This window comes from Oryza brachyantha, chromosome 3 (assembly GCF_000231095.2).
Source record: "Oryza brachyantha chromosome 3, ObraRS2, whole genome shotgun sequence".
Lineage (NCBI taxonomy): Eukaryota > Viridiplantae > Streptophyta > Magnoliopsida > Poales > Poaceae > Oryza > Oryza brachyantha.
In genome coordinates, this window is record NC_023165.2 from 28439275 (window position 1) to 28459414 (window position 20140).

At 40.5% G+C, this 20140-nt stretch overlaps 3 protein-coding genes across 6 annotated transcripts; all 3 read left to right on the plus strand.

Moving 5' to 3' along the window:
* Window positions 1-64: 64 nt before the first annotated feature.
* LOC102714632 (methyltransferase N6AMT1) lies at window positions 65-2736 on the plus strand. Its single transcript, XM_006650756.2, has 2 exons — window positions 65-281; window positions 1592-2736. Exons 1-2 carry the CDS (start codon window positions 183-185, stop codon window positions 2348-2350), a joined length of 858 nt encoding a protein of 285 aa, XP_006650819.1. The 5' UTR covers window positions 65-182; the 3' UTR covers window positions 2351-2736.
* An 836-nt stretch (window positions 2737-3572) lies between these two features.
* On the plus strand, window positions 3573-12121 carry LOC102715932 (RNA-binding protein 28). 4 transcript variants are annotated; one of them, XM_040521893.1, is made up of 20 exons: window positions 3573-3758; window positions 3869-3929; window positions 4042-4078; window positions 5014-5144; window positions 5233-5358; window positions 5455-5542; window positions 5755-5888; window positions 6211-6350; window positions 8028-8078; window positions 8173-8255; window positions 8343-8397; window positions 8475-8586; window positions 8920-9406; window positions 9522-9735; window positions 9847-9917; window positions 10359-10527; window positions 10618-10747; window positions 11163-11284; window positions 11409-11563; window positions 11638-12121. In XM_040521893.1, exons 1-20 carry the CDS (start codon window positions 3636-3638, stop codon window positions 11816-11818), a joined length of 2670 nt encoding a protein of 889 aa, XP_040377827.1. In that variant the 5' UTR covers window positions 3573-3635; the 3' UTR covers window positions 11819-12121. The 4 variants fall into 4 exon arrangements, with proteins under 4 accessions (XP_040377827.1, XP_040377828.1, XP_040377826.1 ...); XM_040521894.1 differs by having other exon boundaries at window positions 11415-11563; XM_040521892.1 differs by having other exon boundaries at window positions 11163-11563.
* A 2626-nt stretch (window positions 12122-14747) lies between these two features.
* LOC102714904 (dolichol-phosphate mannosyltransferase subunit 1) lies at window positions 14748-17113 on the plus strand. The gene is made up of 8 exons (XM_006650757.3): window positions 14748-15055; window positions 15604-15703; window positions 15809-15842; window positions 15924-16000; window positions 16080-16105; window positions 16378-16542; window positions 16615-16729; window positions 16830-17113. The coding sequence occupies exons 1-8, from the start codon at window positions 14952-14954 to the stop codon at window positions 16932-16934; spliced, it is 726 nt and encodes a 241-aa protein (XP_006650820.1). The 5' UTR covers window positions 14748-14951; the 3' UTR covers window positions 16935-17113.
* Window positions 17114-20140: the final 3027 nt, after the last annotated feature.

Sequence of the window (20140 nt, forward strand, 5' to 3'; positions counted from 1 at the left end):
TCGGACTCGCTCGAATGGGCTAAACCTGACCCGCTCCGCTTCGCTTTGCCCCTTCCCCTTCTCTCTCTCTCTCTCCTCCTTTTCCCCAATAAGGCAACTGCTCGCCGCCACCGCCGCCGCCGCCGCAGCCGCAGCAGCATCGTCTCTCTCCCCGCCGCTCCGGCTCATCCTCCCCCTTCCCTATGGCGGGCGGCGACAGCGCGGCGGTGTCGGCGGTGGAGGGGAGGCTGTCGGAGCTCTCCACCAACAGCGGCGAGAAGGGGCTCCCCAGGAGGGGCAAGGTGAGCTCCTTTCAGTCCCCTCCCGTGTGTCAGTTCCTCTTGGGATCGGGGGCTCGTTGCGGTTCTCCATGGCTGCGTCGCCGCCGGCGGTTTGTAGGTGTGTATAAGTGACATTGAATCCATATATGGGTAATCTCCCTTGGCCTAGCCAAGCTTGGATTTGGTTTTACAATCTGAACCTTTAGCCAATCTTCAGTGGACAGTCAATCATAATTTGCAGCAATCGAATTTGGATTCTTTCGAAAGATGGCGTGGAGAAATGAACAAGATCGTGACAATAGGGCTGCTGTGGTTGTAAGCTTTTCCGAGGCCATGGGATTGTAGCAATCGGATAGATAGCTGGAACAACCGTATGATAAGAGGACTCTGAAGGCAAACGATTCTACCTTTTGTTGGATGAGCTATTTGGTTGTGATGCCTTGCCTAATCCTGTGCTCTTGTCTGAACCATTATCTTTTCAATCTGTTTAGCTTTATGTCAACACTAATTGCATTTGATACCTGCCCCTATTGGATACTTGAGCTTTACCCACAGTTCGATTTAGCTAGGATAACTCGGTATAACTCTCTTTTTGTAGCATTAATGACCATGCATATTTATTCCGTATTTCTCTCCTCCTGATCAGTCCAAGTCCCTATCTTTTCGCTTATGCTTATGCTTATAAGCCAAATTTTCAATTTTAAAAACTTAAACTTGGAGTTGACTTGCGAGTTTTTTCATCATAGTTTATTTTCCAAACATTGCTTTTAGATCGCTAAAAACACATATATAAAAGTTTTATCCATAAATTATTTTAAAATTGTTAATAAATTGTTTTACTTATGCTTATAATAAGCGAAAAGATGGGGCTGCTTTAGGAATGGAACTTATCTAGTACATGTAACAGGTATGAGCTGTTTGGTTACCATTGGAGTGGACATGATATCCGGAAAAAAATATACCGCCAGGCTTGAGCTGATTGGTTGGTATTGGAGGGAACATGAAATTGAAACGTAGGTCTAGGGTGACATATGTCCAAAATAGTCCTTTTGGTAGAAGACAATGAACACTCGCGTTTGTTGGCTCTGAAGTAAAGGAAGTGATTTACAAAAATAAGTAGTAGTACACATTTTATATTGTGCTGCATCAGTGTACTAAAAGCAGCTTGTCCGATTAGCTTCTTTGTCGTGCACTATATCTCTTTAGTATAAGAACGGTTTAGCTCAAGCAATATTTATTTCGGTAATAATGTAGGTTTTCAGTAAGCAATAGTTTATTTGAGTAATGTAGGATTCTATTCATATTTGCATAACAACAGGTTTCTATTGCAGTCTTCATCAGGAAGGACTTTAAACACTGCACAGATTCAACTCGTTGCAAGCCATCCAGAGGTGTATGAACCATGTGATGATTCCTTCACCCTTGTTGATGCGCTTCTTTCTGACAAAGCACAACTTTTGACACTAAAGCCAAGATTATGCATGGAGATAGGATGTGGCAGTGGCTATGTCATCACCTCTCTAGCCATCATGCTCAGGCAGTTAGGTTCAGGAACCCAGTACCTAGCAACTGATATCAACAAACATGCTGTGGAGACAACTCAGGCAACCCTTGAAGCCCATGGCGTCCATGCAGATGTGATTGCTACTGATATTGTGTCAGGTCTTGAGAAACGCCTTCATGGTTTGGTTGATGTTGTTGTTGTGAACCCTCCTTACGTACCTACACCTGAGGAAGAAATTGAGTGCAACGGCATTGCTTCATCTTGGGCTGGAGGTTTAAATGGGCGCCAAGTGATTGATCGGATCCTTCCTGCTGTGCGTGAGCTGCTATCAGAAAGAGGATGGCTGTACATGATTGCTCTTGAAGATAATGATCCTTTGGATATATGCCATTTGATGAATGAGAAGGGTTATGCATCACGAGTTCTCTTGAAGAGATGCACCGAAGAAGAAAGCCTTTATGTTCTAAAGTTTTGGCAGGATGCTGCCAGTGGCACAAATGCTTCGCATGCCGCTAGATCACCACGCTCAGAATCCTCATGGCTTTCTCAGCTGCCTTTCAGATCCCTTTGGCATAAGAATGCGTAGTAGCTGTTAGCCTTGTTGGTTTATCCCAAGTTTCAAAAAGATAGCAACAAGTTCTTTGCAACCATCAGATGGCAGCAGTATCTGTAAACATGTTTGAAATGAGATGCTGTTGTTGGTCTCTGACTCCTCTCAAAAGAGTGAAAGAATCAGACTGACTTGGTGGACTTAGCTATGAGTGATCCTATGGTCAATCAGCAATAAAGTTCCAGCCTTTTATTTTTGTGGTTCGTTTTTCTTGGTGTGTATATTTGCTAGTCTGGATTTCTTATCTTGCTGCACATGTAGTATGGGTCATGTTACTTTCGTAATGATTGGTATATCGGTAAACTATATGAGCGAAAAGAATATTCCGGCAAGCTTTTGGAACTATATATCAAACTAGTTACAAGTATATCATTATTTGATGTGCCTGTTTGGATAGAATGAAATGTTGCTCCTTTTAAAAGAAATTCCGTGAGAAGTAAATCATCATCCACCAAGCAGCAAAGACAAACTCGTCTCCCCAGCACCTTTGGAACTGCAGTTATTTTAGGCTCCTTTGAAAGTTTCTTTGGAATAAAGGAATTTTGAAAGATTAAATTTCTATGGGGGGAAATCATATATGGCCCTCTGGAATAAAGAAATGCATCTTTCAAATTCCTTTGAAATTCACTAGGAATACCTCAAAACATAAAAATTTTAAAGGATTTTCAATACGAGGTCCAACCATTCGGAATAATTGCTTTGTCTATATCTCTCTTCTAATTCCTAAAACATAGGAATAGGAACAAAACATAAGATTATCATATAAAGCTTATAAAACCTATGAAAAATATAGGGATGGACGTTTGACTGGACCATATAAAAAAAATACATGAATCAGATAGAAGATAATGACTCAAAGAAATGTTTTCAAGGCGATGGACCTCCTGCATATTTTTCTCAAAATCTCCTCTTAAGCCATTAATCCCAAGTACTTATATCCAATGATCAAATATGATATTTTTCCTTCAGGATCTAAATCCTACATTTTCTTCTATGTTATCATACAAACCAAAGGGGGCCCTTGTACGATTTTCACCAAAATAGTCTAATTGCTATGAAATTCCTGCAAAATGGCTCTAATCTAAACCGAATAGGCAAATAGGCCTTCAAATCGAGCGAACTTGGGCTGCGCGGCACGGAGCGTGGACGGTCCGGCCCATCTAGTCATAAACCCTAGCCCAACAAAACCTGGCCTCGACGAGAACGGAAGCTAGCTTCACACCGTCACACGCCTCCTCCCCTACGACACCGGTGAGCGGCGATGGGCAAGCGGAAGCAGCGCGGCGGCGGGGGAGCAGCCACGGAAGGCGACGCGGCCGCCGGAGGCCACAGCCCCTCCACCGTGTTCGTCTCCAACCTGCCGTACACCTTCAAGTCCGCCGACGTAAGCGCGAACACCCCCCAGCCTCCTCTCACGAAGCTAAAAGCGGTTAGGATTTGTGCTGTTTTGGGGGATCGGAGTTGTGACACGCGGTATGTATTGATGTTGCGTAGCTCGAGGCGGTGTTCAGCGAGGTCGGGCCGGTAAGGCGCTGCTTCGTGGTCGCGGCGAAAGGTAGGGAGAATTCAGGAATTCCATGGCCGTTCAGCCAGGAGTTATTTTGTGTTTGGTGTTGCATGTTATTAAGTGATTCAGCTTGTGCGACTATGTTTTGTTTCTAATGCAGGGTCAGAGACGAGCCGAGGCTTTGGGTTTGTGCAATTGTAAGTTTCTGTGCTTGCATTTCTGTGTTTTCTATGAAATTGCATATCCCTTTGCTGCCATATTTCCATAATTCCACAAGTGATTTTGATAGTGAGTAATTACTGGTCTTGTGAGAAAATTGTTTGATGCTACGTGTAAATTCATTTATTCAGTGTCTCTAGTGGTGGTGTGTCTGTTTTGTATCAGGTTCCTCACAGAAGTTAGACACAAACCAATAGTTCTTATTAGAAGTATTACTGCATGAAGTTTTCACTATATATTATGTACTGCACTAATGAACAAAGGGACAATTTCGTTCTTGCCCTTATTTTGATCTCTAATATTGATTTTACCCCTCCTTTTTAGGGTCGTCATTTTTACCCCTGTTTTTTTTAACTCAATCCATAGGTTGCCCCTCTTTTGGATGGAGGGTACTAACGGTGTTAAGTCAGCTATTAAAGTACCATTTTACTCTTTATCGGAAATTTTATTTTTATTTTTGTATTTTTATCATTTATGGTTTTGCTCTCTGTTCTAAATTACATCGGTATATATACATCAACATAAGCATTAGTAAGAATGCAATGATAAACATAAAAGTTTTGACAAAGTGTAAAATGGTACTTTAACGACTAACTTAACACCGTTAGTATACTCCATCCAAAAGAGGGGCATGTGGATTGAGTTCAGAAAAAATAGGGGTAAAAATGAAAACCCTAAAAAAGAGGGGTAAAATCAATATTAGAGATCGAAACAAGGACAAGAACGAAATTGCCCCATGAACAAACCAAACCATATAGCTCGATTGCTTTTTCTCATACAGATGTGTCATGGGTGATTGATTATTCATGAAGGAATATCTTTCTGCTGAAAAACATATAGTCACAAGACATAAAACTGACCTGGAACCTGTTTTTTTTTAATATATGTATTTGACTTATTTACATTGACACAGTGCAACTGTTCAAGATGCTGAGCGGTCTATTCAGCAAAAGGATGGATTCTCTGTTGCTGGTAGAAAAATTAGAGTTAAGCTAGCAATGCATCGTGCTCCACTGAAGGAACGTTTACAGAAGAAGGGAAATGGTAATTCTCTATTCCTGGTAGTTGCTTCTGAGTTTCAATTAATTGAGGTTCTGATGGCCTGGCTGTTTTTGCTTGTTTGCTGTGCAAGACAAGGATGCTGACATAACAAATGAAGCCAAGGATGCCGATGTAACAAATGAAGCCAAGGATGCCGATGTAACAAATGAAGCTTCTACTGCAAAACATAAGGAGACCTCTCATAAAGCAGATACAGGTTTGAAAGGAAAATTTCCCAGATTCGAACACTGTTTCCATTCTTAAAATTTTTTGATGCTTTGATTTTCTGATGCATTATGTTTTACCTAACCAGAGCCACCACAGTTGTTGAAAAAGGATACAATATCAAAGGAAGTTAGTGTTTCCAATACTGTTAAGGTGAAAAGCTCAGAAAAACAAAGGTGTGGACTCAAATATTCTATACCATCAAGGCATTATAGCATTACCTAAAAACAATTGAAGTAATTATGCTGAAATTTTGCCATCCCATTCTTGTTTGCTTTTGATGACCTTACCATTCCTAGTTTTTTTAGGATATATGCTGTGATTGTTTATTTTTCATCGAGTTTAGCCCAGCGCGACCATATAACATATGTAATTGCTTATGATGAAGGGTTGCAAAAACTGTGATATTTGGTGGTCTTCGAGACTTTGCTATGGCAAGTGAAGTTTTTCGTCTAGCTGGAGAGATTGGCACAGTTATATCTGTTAACTATCCACTTCCTAAAGAGGAGATGGAGCTCCATGGTAAAACTTCTTAATCTACTTGTTTTTTAGTACTTTTTTAATTGTATACCATGTCACTAGGTTGAATTTGCTATGGTGGAAATCCTGAGCTAAATTATTTTGTTGACATGAAAGTTTAAGGCTGATTGTATTAGTTTTGAATTTTATCTCATATTTGTGTTTTTCCAGTTCATGCTGAACATTTGCAGGAAATGTCTCAACCTTAGTTTATGTACCATTTGCTTTTCCAAGCTCCAAGCACACAATTATTCTCCTTTAGTACCACTAGCACGTATTTGTTGAATCGATGTAAATTATGGAATATGTCTGTCATTCTCAACAGGGCTTGAACGAGATGGATGCACAACAGATACAGCAGCTGTACTATTTGCTAGTGTGAAATCAGCTTGGGATTCAGTTGTTCACTTGCACCGTAAGGAGGTCAAGGGCATAGCTGTTTGGGCTCGTCAACTTGGTGGGGAGGTATCTTCTTGCATTATATTTAAGAGAGAATCGGCAGCGCGACACCAATCTACAATGTACCACTGGCTTTGTCACATTATATAATTTACCATTGCCTTTTGCTTAACTTCTACAATATGTCATCACCATCTGATTAATCTCTGTTAGTATTGTACAATTGTCTCTAATGACCAAAATAACCATGGGACGGAAACTTCCAAAATTTGGACAAAAATCTGAAATCATAAACATAAGATTGTAAATATCCAAAATTTGGCTGAAAACTTAAAACATGATATTTCGAAAATTTGTCTAAATTTTGGAAGTTTTTGTCCTAGGGGTATTTGGTCATCAAGACAAAATTGTACATTACTAACAAAGACTAACCGGACAGCAATGATATATTGTAGAAGTTAAGCAAAAGACGATGGTAAATTGTCAAACGTGACAAAGTCAGTGTTGTATTGTGGAATACTTCTATTCTTCTTTCACCCTGTGGATTTTCTTTTTATTTAACTTGGCGTGCTGCCATTACTTCAATATTTTAGCTTGATTGGCCTGTTCCTATTCTGCAATTAAACAAATTTCAAATACTTCTATTCTTCTTTCACCCTTTGTTTGCCAGTAGTGCAGTTGTTTACGTGCTCACATTTAGTCATCCGTATGTTCTATCCTAAGTTAACTATCATGTCTTAGTACTGTAATTTAAAACAGATGGGTATGTGCTAATTAAAAATGGGTTGGAACTTCAAATTGTGGAGTCTCAAATTAACAATTACAGGTCTCCTGACTACGGTTTCAAATATATTTAGTTAAGAATGTCCTGTCAGACCTACCATGAGTAAATATCTTACACATGGTTCCTGTTCATTGCATTGAATCTAAACTAAATGTCTTATAAGTTTAAACTAGAAAAAAAATCAGTATCCCCAAATCTAAAATATTGCATACATAATTCATATTAGATTTGATGGCCACATGCATATAAAAGATAACTAGATGATGGACTGATTCAATCGTTTACAAAAGACGGTTTGATATTATTCATCATAAACCATAGCTAGCACTAACTCCTTTTTCATATATGTAGAATATATATGAACCTCTAGAGATTGATTAGTCATTAAGTTAATCATTGCTTCTCACTTTCAGTTTGAAAGATCCTAATTTATTCTGTGAATGGCGCAATAGATAAACTACAGTTTTGGCTCCACTTGTAATCTACTACTCCCTTTGTTCCAAAATATAAGGATTTCTAGGTTATTTGGTAGAGATTAAGGTTAGGGAGAAAAGACTTTGGTGGCCTGCAATAAATGTGAAATGAATGAAGGTGGGAGGATAGGTGGGGGTAAGATGGGAGGAAATTTGAATGGAAGGTTATTGAAGGGACAAGTAGTACTGTGAATAGTGCTAGAAATGCTTATATTGTAAAGCGAGATTTGAATCCTAGAAATGTCTATATTGTAGAACAGAGGTAGTACTATCTTGCATGGTTACAATTGCAGCTGTGCAAATAGGTGGGTAGGAGATAGAATGAGATTACTGAAAATCCTAATTTTCGGTTGATGTGTGTCCCGCCTTCTGCACAAGAGTTGCATGGTGTTTATTTGTACTTTGTGGAACCCACTATCATTTTTTTCTGTTCGGCTATTCCCCCATTTACCTGCAGTTGGTTTAAACTTGCTTGTTGCTATGCAGGGATCAAAGATCAGAAAATGGAGAGTGATAGTCCGAAATCTGCCATTCAAGGTGCTTGATGAAATGCAAAAATTCACCTGTTCCAGACTTTGTTTTCTAGAACAGATAACACAGAGGCTATATGCGCTTGTTTCATTTGTTGCAGATCACAGTAAAGGAGATCCTGGATATGTTCAGTTTAGCAGGATTTGTATGGGATGTGTCCATTCCACAGAAGTCTGATGATGGGTATGTTTTGCATTGAATCCTTTATTTCTTCAGTGGTTTAAGCCAATTGCAAGAAATTATAACTTTGTGGCGTTCATTCTTCTACAGGACATCAAAAGGCTTTGCTTTTGTATCTTTCACACGCAAGCAGGATGCAGAAAATGTATGGTCAGTACCCTTTCCAGTAAGAGTAAAAAATCTTTGGAAGTCCTAATATTGCATAATTTTTCTCTTAAACAGGCTATAAAAAATGTTAACGGAAAAGTAGTTGCAAAGAGAACTGTGGCTGTTGATTGGGCTGTCCCAAAGAAAGTATACACTGTTGCTGCAAAATCCAGTGCTAAGGATGATGGTAAATATAAACTTTTGTATCAATTATTTTAATTCCTGCCTTTGTTTATACTGTGACCTGCAATATCTTTATTTACTGAAACGATATGCTTCAGCTATTCTAACATGGACCTTTGGCTTTTGACAAAGGCATCATGTCATTTCTTTGGTATGGTTTCTCAGGCAACAGGAAAACAGTGGTTCATGTTGTTTAAGATGACCAGCTGACTTCTTGTTTCATAACTAGATATTTGTTTTAATATACCATGTGTCCTCTTCTAATCCTGTCAACTCTTTGTGCTTTCTGAGCTACTATTTTGGAAGCTGCAATATCATGAATTTGCTGTACCTACAGAGCTGGCAAATGTATCTGACATAGGGGAATCTGAAGATAATCTTGTTGGAGAAGATGATAGCTATGAACTTGATCAGGAGACTTCCAGTCATCCTGCTGCTGATGATTTCAAAACTGAAATGGATATTTCAAGAAAGGTTCTTGAAGATTTGATCAAGTCATCTGAGAAGGCTGTACCATCTGGCAATGAGGGTTCTGATATTGATACAGATACAGAAACAGAGCAAGATACATCCGAAAAGAAACAGAAGCAGGCCCATTTACCTGCGTCTGTACCTGCAGCTGACAAGTTAAAGAATTCTAAGCGTGTGGCAGAGGAGAAAAATACCCTTCCTGCCTCAAAATTCAACAAACAAGACGCTGCCCTGGATAGGACAATATTCATAAGCAACCTTCCGTTTGATCTAAGTAACGAGGAAGTAACAGAGCGCTTCTCAGCATTTGGGAAGGTCGAATCTTTCTTCCCAGTTCTTCACAAACTCACAAAGTATGTTTGACCATCTGTGAGAATGCCATCTTCCCGTTATTTCCTCCTGTTGTATCAACCAGAGGACATTTGCATGTACACACATTAATGCATTGCTTTTGTGCTATCTATTCAGGAGACCTAGAGGAACTGGTTTTCTGAAGTTTTCTACAGTAGAGGCAGCTGATGCGGCAGTTTCTGCTGCCAATGCTGCTCCTGGATTGGGAATTTTTATAAAGAGCAGGGCTCTTAAGATAATGAAAGCGCTAGACAAGGAGTCAGCTAACAAAAAGGAACTGGAGAAGGCAAAGAATGAGGTGGAGGATCGACGCAACCTATACTTGACTAAGGTAACCTTTTCACTATAGTTCCCCCGCTCTCTCTCTCTCTCTCTCTCACACACACACACACACACACCTCTTAAATCAATTTTCCTATCTCAAAATTCATTATTGTGGCAGGAAGGTGAAATACTTGCTGGGACACCAGCTGCAGAAGGTGTATCCGATGCTGACATGAACAAACGTAGTTGGTAAGAGTTTCTCTTTTTCCTTCTTTCTGTGCACCATTACTTCACCAATATAGCCAATGTATTCCTTTTTGCGACAAATATAGGTAACATGTTGATTTTATTATATTTGTATTCTACATGTTGTTTCCATGTTACTCGGGAGAACAAACGACTATGATTGATGCAATTTTTGAGCATCCGTTGCCAAAATTTGGTTTACTGTTGTCTTTTCTATAAATAAAAAGGTATCTCTGTACTGCAGCTGTAACTATTGAATCATAGTCTTTTTCCATTAACTTTATTGTCAAATATTTTTCAAATCTCATTCTTCTATAATCTGTATTTAGTTCTTTTGCTGAGTGTTCAGAAATGTTCTTAAGGCAGGGAGTTCTAGTATCCTCTTAGTCATGATCAAAGGATATTGTGAACAATGCTTAAGGAATCATTGTTTTTGTCATGCAGGCTAGCTAGAAGAAAAGCAGAAATGCTACAGTCTCCAAAATTTCATGTGTCCAGAACAAGGCTTATCATCTACAACCTGCCAAAGACTATGAATATTAATGACGTAAAGAAGCTTTGTAGAGAAGCAGTTATTTCTCGTGCTCGCAAGCAAAATCCCACCATCCGCAAGGTTTCTTGGGTTTTCTTTACTCAACATTTGTTTTATTCTATTTCTACGTATTCTTTATAATGCTTATGCATGTGCACTTGTTTTGAACAGGTAAATATCCTGAAAAATGAAAAGAAGAGCAACAGTAATGCACAGAAGCATTCCCGTGGTGTAGCCTTTGTTGATTTTCAAGAACATGAGCATGCTCTTGTGGCTCTAAGGGTCCTAAACAATAACCCTGGTACTCCTTTCTATACCAAATGCTTCTAAGTATTAGTTTGCTGCAGCCATGTTTTGTAACTGCTTCACCGTCTCACTTGCAGCTTCCTAATGTGAAACAGCTCAAGAAGATTCTTATTTGTTAATCTTGCCTGTTGCATTGTGCTGCATCCCTACATTGCATGAGTTCATGGCTTCATGCTACCTCTGTTTCTTGTCCTATCATGAACCTGCTGTGTCTCTGAGCTGCTGTTAGCTGCACTTTTCAATTTTGCTCTGTATTTGCAGATCATTTAGATAAAGATCATAAAAAACATACGATACTCTTAATGCCCTCCATTCCCATCTAACCAGCATTTGCTTTGTTTTCTGCTGCAATTTTTTTTTGGTTTAGCCTGTTTATCTCCAGTTACCATTGTTATTTCTGTCCTTTGCAGAAACTTTTGGTGCAGAACGCCGTCCAATTGTGGAGTTTGCACTTGAGGATGTTGAGAAAGTGAGACTCCAGAAAATTTGGAAGGAGCGCCGTGATAAGTTGCGAGAAGCTGCACAAGATAAGGTGAAGCCTCTAGGAGATCATCCTGCTACTGATGGCCCTCAAGCGAATGACACAAGGGCTTTCAACAAAGGGAACAAAAGAAAATCACATGATAGATCATCTAAGTTATCGTACTCTTGTGAAGGGACAGCTGGAGATGGTGGCAGTGGCACTGTGGAAAGTATGGTTGAAGATAAAAGAAAAGCTCAAAGGCCTGCAAAAAGAGCACGAAAATCACACAAGGGAACCACAGTGTTGGATGGAGATAGACAAGGTGCAACACCAACCGCTGATGGGAATGTAAGTAATATTAGACTACAAAATTATCGATTTTGATGAAGCAAAGCAGCTTAACACGACCTTTTCTTTTGCAGCAATCGCAGTCAAATAAACTTAATCAGGCAGACACCCCGAGGACGAGGAAGAACAGAAAAAGTAGTCATTGGGAACAAAGGAGAGGAAAGTCCCCAAAGACAAAGAAAGAGCCCTCTGGGGAAGGAGGTGTGGATAAATCGCTGGTGGAGCAATATCGTTCCAAGTTTTTGCAAGGTTTGAACAAAACTAAAGGATAATTAAGTGTGACCGTCGTGGGGAGAACAACATGGTGATCCGGGCCAGCTTGTCAAAAGGCTAAAAGGTTTCCTGAGAACTTTCCACAAACTTTGCAGCACCCATGGTGTGCCAAAATTTTGCTTGCGGCAGTTAGATTGTTTCCTCCCACTCATGTCAATCTTTATACTATCCTCGCCATTAATGTCTTTCTTCTCCTTGTATTCTGAAGTTCACTACATGTATTGGAGGGGCAACGAATGATTTTTTGCACTGATCTTTTTAAACACCGCGTTTTGGCTGTCTAAATTTGTCCCATTTTCCTTGTCTATTTGAACGCAGGAACATATTTGATGCTTTGGATTCTATCAAATAATCTCCAAGCCTTACCAAGAATAAATTTGTCCCATTTTCCTCGTCTTTCTTCTCCTGTGCTGGAATGCACCACTAGCAATCTTACAGAACAGGCGAAACGACTTTTCGTGATGAATGTTCAAATAATGTCAAAATTTAAATTTTTAATCTTAAATTTTGAGTTGATTTTTAGGAGGGTTTTTTATCATAGTTTATTTTTAGCCTTTGTTTTTATATCACTAAGAACACATGTAAAAGTTTTACTTATAAATTATTATTCGATTACAAATATGTTGATTGTCTTTTTTCTATAAACCCAAACAATAACCCTAAAGTTTGTATATAATTATTACCTTTCTTTTAAAAAAACTTGTATGAATGTGCATGTATTGACTTTGAATGGCATATCTTTTGCCGCCGTAATTTTGTAAAGAAACTATTCCTCGTTGGACTTCTTTCTCTTGCTATTTACAGATATACTTCTCTTTTCTTTATAAAAGTTTGGTCATGCGATCATGCCTAGATCATCCGTATATATATATATATATATATATATATATATATATATATATATATATATATATATATATATATATATATATATATATATATATCTTTTAAAAAAACTTGTATGAATGTGCATGTATTGACTTTGAATGGCATATCTTTTGCCGCCGTAATTTTGTAAAGAAACTATTCCTCGTTGGACTTCTTTCTCTTGCTATTTACAGATATACTTCTCTTTTCTTTATAAAAGTTTGGTCATGCGATCATGCCTAGATCATCCGCGTGTATATATATATATATATATATATATATATATATATATATATATATATATATATATATATATATATATATATATATATATATATATATATATATATATATATATATATATATATATACACGTCGATCTAGAGATAATACGTGGTAAAGTATACCGTGCCACTCAGTGTCACTTCAGTATGGAACACAATGGCATCCATGGCTCACAATCCCAGCGAAATCCAAACTTGGCAGGCTCGAAAAACAGAAACCGTTAGGTTTTCCATCAAGTTCTAAACCAAATTTGAAGTTTTTAATAAAATTTATTCGGATTTATCAGAAGACAGGCAATATCATTCGTGAGCGGTTTTTTGAAGGAATAAGTTCACTTTGGGTCTCTCAAGTTATCACGAAGTATCAAAATCGTTCCTCAATCGTAATACCAGAAATGTTGGTTCTCGAAATTACAAAAACCGTTCAAATAAGGTACCTAGGCAGTATTAGAGAGTGGTTTTTGCTGACATGGCATCCCAGTATGCAAAAAATATATTAAAAAATTCATGGGACCAGCTAAGCAAATTGATCGATCTTTTGGTCTCTATTACAGTGGATTTGAGAGACTTCATGGCGACTTCCCAGAGCATGACTGCTTGGATCAATTAGTTAATGTGACATACAAGGTGATTACTCTTGTTTGACTTGATGTTGGACGTGGAATGCAAAATTTGATCACCTCTAACTGATCTTCTGCATGGTGTTCATTGATAGTAATTAAACAAGCTTCTAAACAGATAGTACAACACAAAGAAGCTAGACCATCAGGGACATCGCCCACAGGGGCGATGAAAACCCTCCTCCCCAAGCTTGGAATGCTGCTAGTAGACGAATACAAGTTGCAGAAGGGTGTCAGGAGAAGAAATTGAGGAACTAGAGAAAGAGTTGGAAAGCATGAACACTGCCGATCACCTGGAATTTGTGGGAGGGGTTTTTGCCGGACGGGGTCGAAGCCATGTGATCCTGGCTCCAATCCAAACCCACCCGCAGGGAGAGGGCGAGGTGGTCGGGGGAGCAGAGGGGGGACTCCGGCAAGCCACGGAGCGGAGGGGCGATGCTGGCAAGCCGCTGAGCAGAGGGGCGGCGCCCGTGACCGCGCGAGATTTAGGGTGGCTCGGGCGCGGGACGGCGGCAGCAGCGGCGAGCTCGGCCTCCGTCGCGTCGGCGGAACCGGCGATAACGCGCCCGGGCGCCGAAACCGTCAGCCGTCTCCTCGTTCCCCCGCCCAAGCTCGGCTCCCCCTAGCCTGCCGCCGAGTCGCCCCCGCCACCGGGCGTCGTTGAGCCCCGGTCGCGCCGCCGCGCGGCTGCTCCCGCCATCGCGCCGCTGGGCTCCCATGCGCCACCCGGCCGTCGCGCCGCCGCCGCGCGCGGGCTGTCGTGCGCCATTGCCGCACCGCGCCGGGCCGCCCCAGCCGCCGCCGCATGTGTTGTGTGAGGGAGAGAGAGGAGGAGAGGAAGGGAGAGGAGAAAGTAAAACTGATAAAAAAAATGAGTCAAGGGACGGATTTTGTGAGTTTAGGGAACACATTTTTTGTATTTTTTGTATTGTTGTTGACGGACGAAAAACCCTTAAGTTTAGGGATCTATGGTGGACTTTTTTCTTTTCTGAACCCTGTTGACATCTCCAAATCTATGCAGCCCATGCCGCGTTTGCTTTCCATGGGCTTCTCCCACGCAAATCACGCCCGTGGGCTGGACGCGGCCCTCTACACATCTCCGTGGACCTTTCCCGGTGGCGAAGCAACACGTCGAGCCGCACACAGACTTCACGCACACGCCGGCCGGCCGGCTTGCTCTCCTCATCCTCACCGGCGACGGCTGCGGCGCGCGGGCGTCAATCCTCGTCCCCAGCCACTCATTCAGTGCCCCAGCCTAGCGCTCTCCGTCGGATCGCGTGAGAGAGAGAGAGAGTGTGTGTGTGTGTGTGCGCGCGCGCTAGGTCGAGTCGGGCGGCGGCGGCGATGGCGGACGCGGGCGACCGGCGCGAGTACAGCATCATCGTGCCCACCTACAACGAGCGCATCAACGTCGCGCTCATCGTCTACCTCATCTTCAAGCACCTCCCGTAACTCCGCTGTCTCCCTGTCCCCCTCGAATCTACATCCCCACCCATCTACTGCTGATCTGTTGTTGCCCATCCGTGGAGAAACGTCAGATCTGGATTAGCAATTAAATTAGATTCAGTTCGCGTGTATTGTGATTTCATAGAACTTATGGCAAGTAGAGAAGACGATTAGTTATTAATCCAGTGCAATTGGGACGCTATGATGATTTATAGTCTCGACACCCTTCATAAGTGTCGCGGTGTGGCAAATTTGCTTAATTGATAGAAAGCCGTGAGATATGCTACGGTTTCGTTACCTGTGTGGCTGTTTCGGTGACAGAATTCCATCCTGCTGCATTTGGATCAAATGATTATTTAAGACTGCCATGCTTTTTGTTCACTTTACGGCATGTATTTCATTGTCGCTTTATACCGCTAGCATTTCAACAACATTCAATTCATTGTCATCCTGTGCGCTTGGAACATTGATGTGTTTTTATGGCAAGGCATATTTCTTTGTTAAACTCTTTCTACCTATTGAACTCTCACACTTAAGCCTTTCACCTTAGGGATGTCAACTTTGAGATCATAATTGTGGATGATGGAAGCCCAGATGGAACTCAAGACATCGTAAAGCAGTTGCAGCAAGTATATGGTGAAAATCGTGTCGTACGTATTTTTGCTTAGTGCTCCCCTCAGCTATATCCTTATGTTTATGTAGTTTGGCTTCGGTATTATGGCATCCTGATATGTGTTTGGTCTGAATAATACCAGCTGCTGCGAGCTAGGCCAAGGAAGCTAGGACTTGGTGAGCTTCGATCTTCCATTCAAGTCTAGGGTGAAACTGTAGTCTTGACAGTTGTGTTAACTGACCACTGGATATGTTCAGGTACTGCATATTTACATGGATTAAAGCATGCTTCTGGGGACTTTGTTGTTATCATGGATGCTGACCTATCCCACCACGTATGTAATTCTTCTCTTCATCTGTGGCTAAGCTATTATTTCTTCCTTTTTAGTTGACCATTTTTTGCCTGCTCTACAGCCCAAATACTTGCCAAGCTTCATTAGGTAAGCACCTTATCTTTGAAGTTGTGCTTAAGTCAAAGCAGCAAGAGTTATTGCATTTCTTCTGCATATATTAGTCCATATTGTCAATCTAGTTTTTTTGGTCTTTGTTAGCAATCAGTCGGAAAATTTTGCTCCACAATAGATATCTAGGATAAATTGAGATAGAAGCCCATTACAGTTGGACCCTTACCAAGGCCAGTGTACTGATAAGAAGTAGCTTAGAAGAACATTTGTCGTTTGGGTTAATCAAATCATGCTCGTTCCATAACCAGGAAGCAAAAGGAAACTGGTGCTGATGTTGTAACTGGCACCCGCTATGTTCAGAACGGTGGTGTTCATGGTTGGAATCTCATGCGCAAGTTGACTAGCAGGGGAGCGAATGTTCTTGCACAAACATTACTGCAGCCTGGAGCTTCTGATTTGACTGGATCATTCAGGTGTGGCTCATTTTACCGCGATAGAGCAATCACCTAATAATTACTGTTATTTGATGCAACCTGATTTCCTAGGCTTTATAAGCGGGATGTCTTGGAAGATTTAATCTCCTCATGTGTCAGCAAGGGATATGTTTTCCAAATGGAGATGATTGTTAGGGCTACCAGGAAACATTATCACATCGAAGAGGTAAGGAATTCTGTATCATATCATTTTTCATTTCTGTATGGCTGTATTATTGTTGACATCTTACAGCTTTGACTGATGTAATTGTGGTTGTCTTCTTCAGGTTCCAATTACTTTTGTTGATAGGGTCTTTGGAACTTCAAAACTTGGTGGATCTGAGATAGTTGAATATTTGAAAGGCCTTATCTATCTGCTGCTCACTACATAGGAAAAAAAAACAAACAAGTCATGATATAGGAATTTATTATGTTATATCTACAGTTTTGAGTTGCATGAATTACTGACGCGTTCTGAGTTGCCAGTGGATTCACGTACAATGTCTTCTTTGGTGTATAAGTACACTTAGCATGGTGATTTTGCCATAAATCTCATGTTTTGTTTTGTTTTCTCGTTTAAGTGCATCGATGTGTACCTGAATCCGTATGAACTGCGCAGAAAGCTTTGGGCACGGTTGTTGAGAATCCGACCTGGAACTCACGAACTGATTTGGCTTTGCCAATGATCATAATTGCTTGAATTTCATCAGGTCGGTAAATAAAACCGCAAGACACCGACAAGAGATGAAATAGCACTGACAAATTTCCCTATGGTTCACACGGCCTTAATGTAAACTCCGGAATATGAAATGGCAACAATGACACCCTTGTGTTCGAAATATTTGTGTAAGCATAAAGAGGAATTAATAATCATCATGAGATATTTGCATCTTACATCACATCAAAAACATTCTGGAAATCTTGAAAGGTCTATGAAAACATTCCCAGGAAATATAACCAGTCTAATGACCACTCCACTCACAACGTGGGTGTTTATCTTGTAGGTTTTTCGTTGGCATTGTCTGACATCTAGATTAGCTTGCTGATCATTTTCAGTCTTCACGTTTCTCTTTTTCTAACTTCTGCAAATCACAATATAACATGTCAGCATGCAACTTAGAAGAAGCTCCACAGTTAAAATGTCCTGCGGGATAAGGGCGAAACAGCCTCAGAACGTAGACATGAAGCTGTGGCCACATCAGCTCAGTTCAAAACATATTTCAAATTATACACCATAACTAATTGAAGCAGTACGTAAACAATAATCATTACCCAAATTCAAGCTTGCCTCATTATCTGAATAGACAATAGCAGACAGCCATTTTCTATCAGCTGACAGTTGATTGGAGTTGGATGATTTACTTAACTAGAACAAAACTATACATATGCCATATGGATGCCAAAAGATGTAGGATGTTTTTTTTTCATTTAGTTAGATGCACCAAGAGAACATTTTTCCTCTTACGAAGCTTATCATTCGCCTTTACCATCATATTTGTACACGGTAGTTTATCATTCAATCGCATTGAAGCCGATGAATAGCTTAAGACCTATTTCAATGTAATCATGCTAAAACTAAAAACTATCTTGATTTCAGTATACCATTCCTTTCTGCCCCCACAGAAACCCCAAGTTTACGATGCCCCGAAGAACCGATTTCAGCCTCCCCAAAAGCATGAATCCATCAAGTTCACAATTTGTCGCTAACTCACAATATCGAAACAACCAAAAGGTTATAGCCTAAAATCAGGAAGCCATTCCAAGCACAATATAACGGCGTGATCTAAAAAAGTCCAAGACAATAACATGGGTGGCTACACTACCCTACTGATTCACATCAACACTAGCTAGGCGTCCACAAAGCCAATGATAATCAAAGTGAAATAAGCAGCAGCAATTAAACACTGACACTGAATCGCCGACAGCTCCTATACAGTATATGTTCTCCCCCCAAATGTACGAGTCCATGGAAGAAGAAACCGATGATTGTCTTCTAACACTGGTGCGCACATACACAATTTTTATCGCCTTTCGTGCCAATCCACCCACGCACATCTTCAGAGGCGCAGCATCACATCAAGTCAAGCACCGAACATGCTCAATTTGGCAGGCATGGATCCACGCAAACAACAAAACAAGGTCGACGACTCGAACGAGCCACCGAAATTCTCGTCCTAGGCCCAAGGGAGGGGCGGATTCGACACGGGAGAGGCAGCGAACAGCACCGGATCAGGGAAGTGCCCCCGAATCAGCGGCTCCCCAGCGAGCGGCGAGAGGGAAGTCAAGGGTTTGGTCGAGGGTTTTGCTTACGGATTGCTCCGAGTGCCACGAGAGGCCGCGGTAGACGTTGACGGAGAAGGTGGCGGCGAGGTAGAGCGTCGCCACCCCCAGCCCTGCCGTCAGCGCCTTGAACGCCACGTCCGCCACCGCCATCTCCGCCGCGCCGCGCCGCTTTCTCCTCCTCTCTCGCGCCGGGATGCCGCGGTAGAGTAGTCTGACGGGACCGGAGCGACGAGCGCCATGGGAGGTGGGCTTCTAATGGAAGAGGCGGCTCCGCTTGCTTGGTGGGCCGGCCAGCGAATCGCATTATCACTCATTGATCATTTCCTTAAGGGCCCGATGTGTGGTATTACATATGTTTTACGTCATAAGATGTTTTGGTTCTAAATATTTATTTAGATATCAACAAATAACACATACAAAATATATTTATTAGTCCATAACAAATACAGATAGGGTTAAAATATTTTACACCCCCTTTTGGCTTTGAGTTATACTCATAATTTAAATTTTGAATTTTCGACCTAAAATTTAAAGTTGATCTTGAGGTTATTTTAATAAAGTTTATCTTTCAGCTTTGAATTTAAATCGTAAGGAACACGTATATAAAATTTGTGCTCATAAATTATTTTCCATTTATAAATATATGGTTTGGTTTTTCTTCTAAAAATCTTAAAGATGGTCATTTTATAATGTAGAACGAGGAGTAATATATTTTAAAAAGATAATTGATATGAATAACTAGGAAGAAATATATTATCTCGGTTCTGTTCCACCAATATAACTGTATTGTTTGAACGTTCGTGTCATTTGATAAATTTATGACAAAATTAAAAAATGCCATGCATAAAGTATTATTTATGTTTTATCATCTAATAGTAATATATCAAATATAAATAGAGTAAAAATACACTTATGGTAGGACGGAGGAAGTATTTTTATGAGATGATGTGATAAACTCAAATATGCTCATGTTCAGCTTGAATGTGACGTGTATAGGAGAAACTAGAAGGACAGATGTCAGTGCGTGGTAGCTTTTCTCTTGTGTATAGGACTCGCGGACAAGGGCAGAGAAAGCGGGAAACAGGCGGTAGATATACACCCGTGTGATTGCATTCAATCTAAATAGTTATTAAAAAATATAAAAAATTTTGACAAGATAGATTAATATGAGTTATATTGTTCCACAAATATGCAAGTTTAAACTTAACTTCTATAAGTTGTAGAAAAAAACAAATTAAACTGAAACTAAGTATATACATATTCATAATTGTTTTTGTTATTTTTGCTACAACTTATACAAGTTGAGTTTAAACTT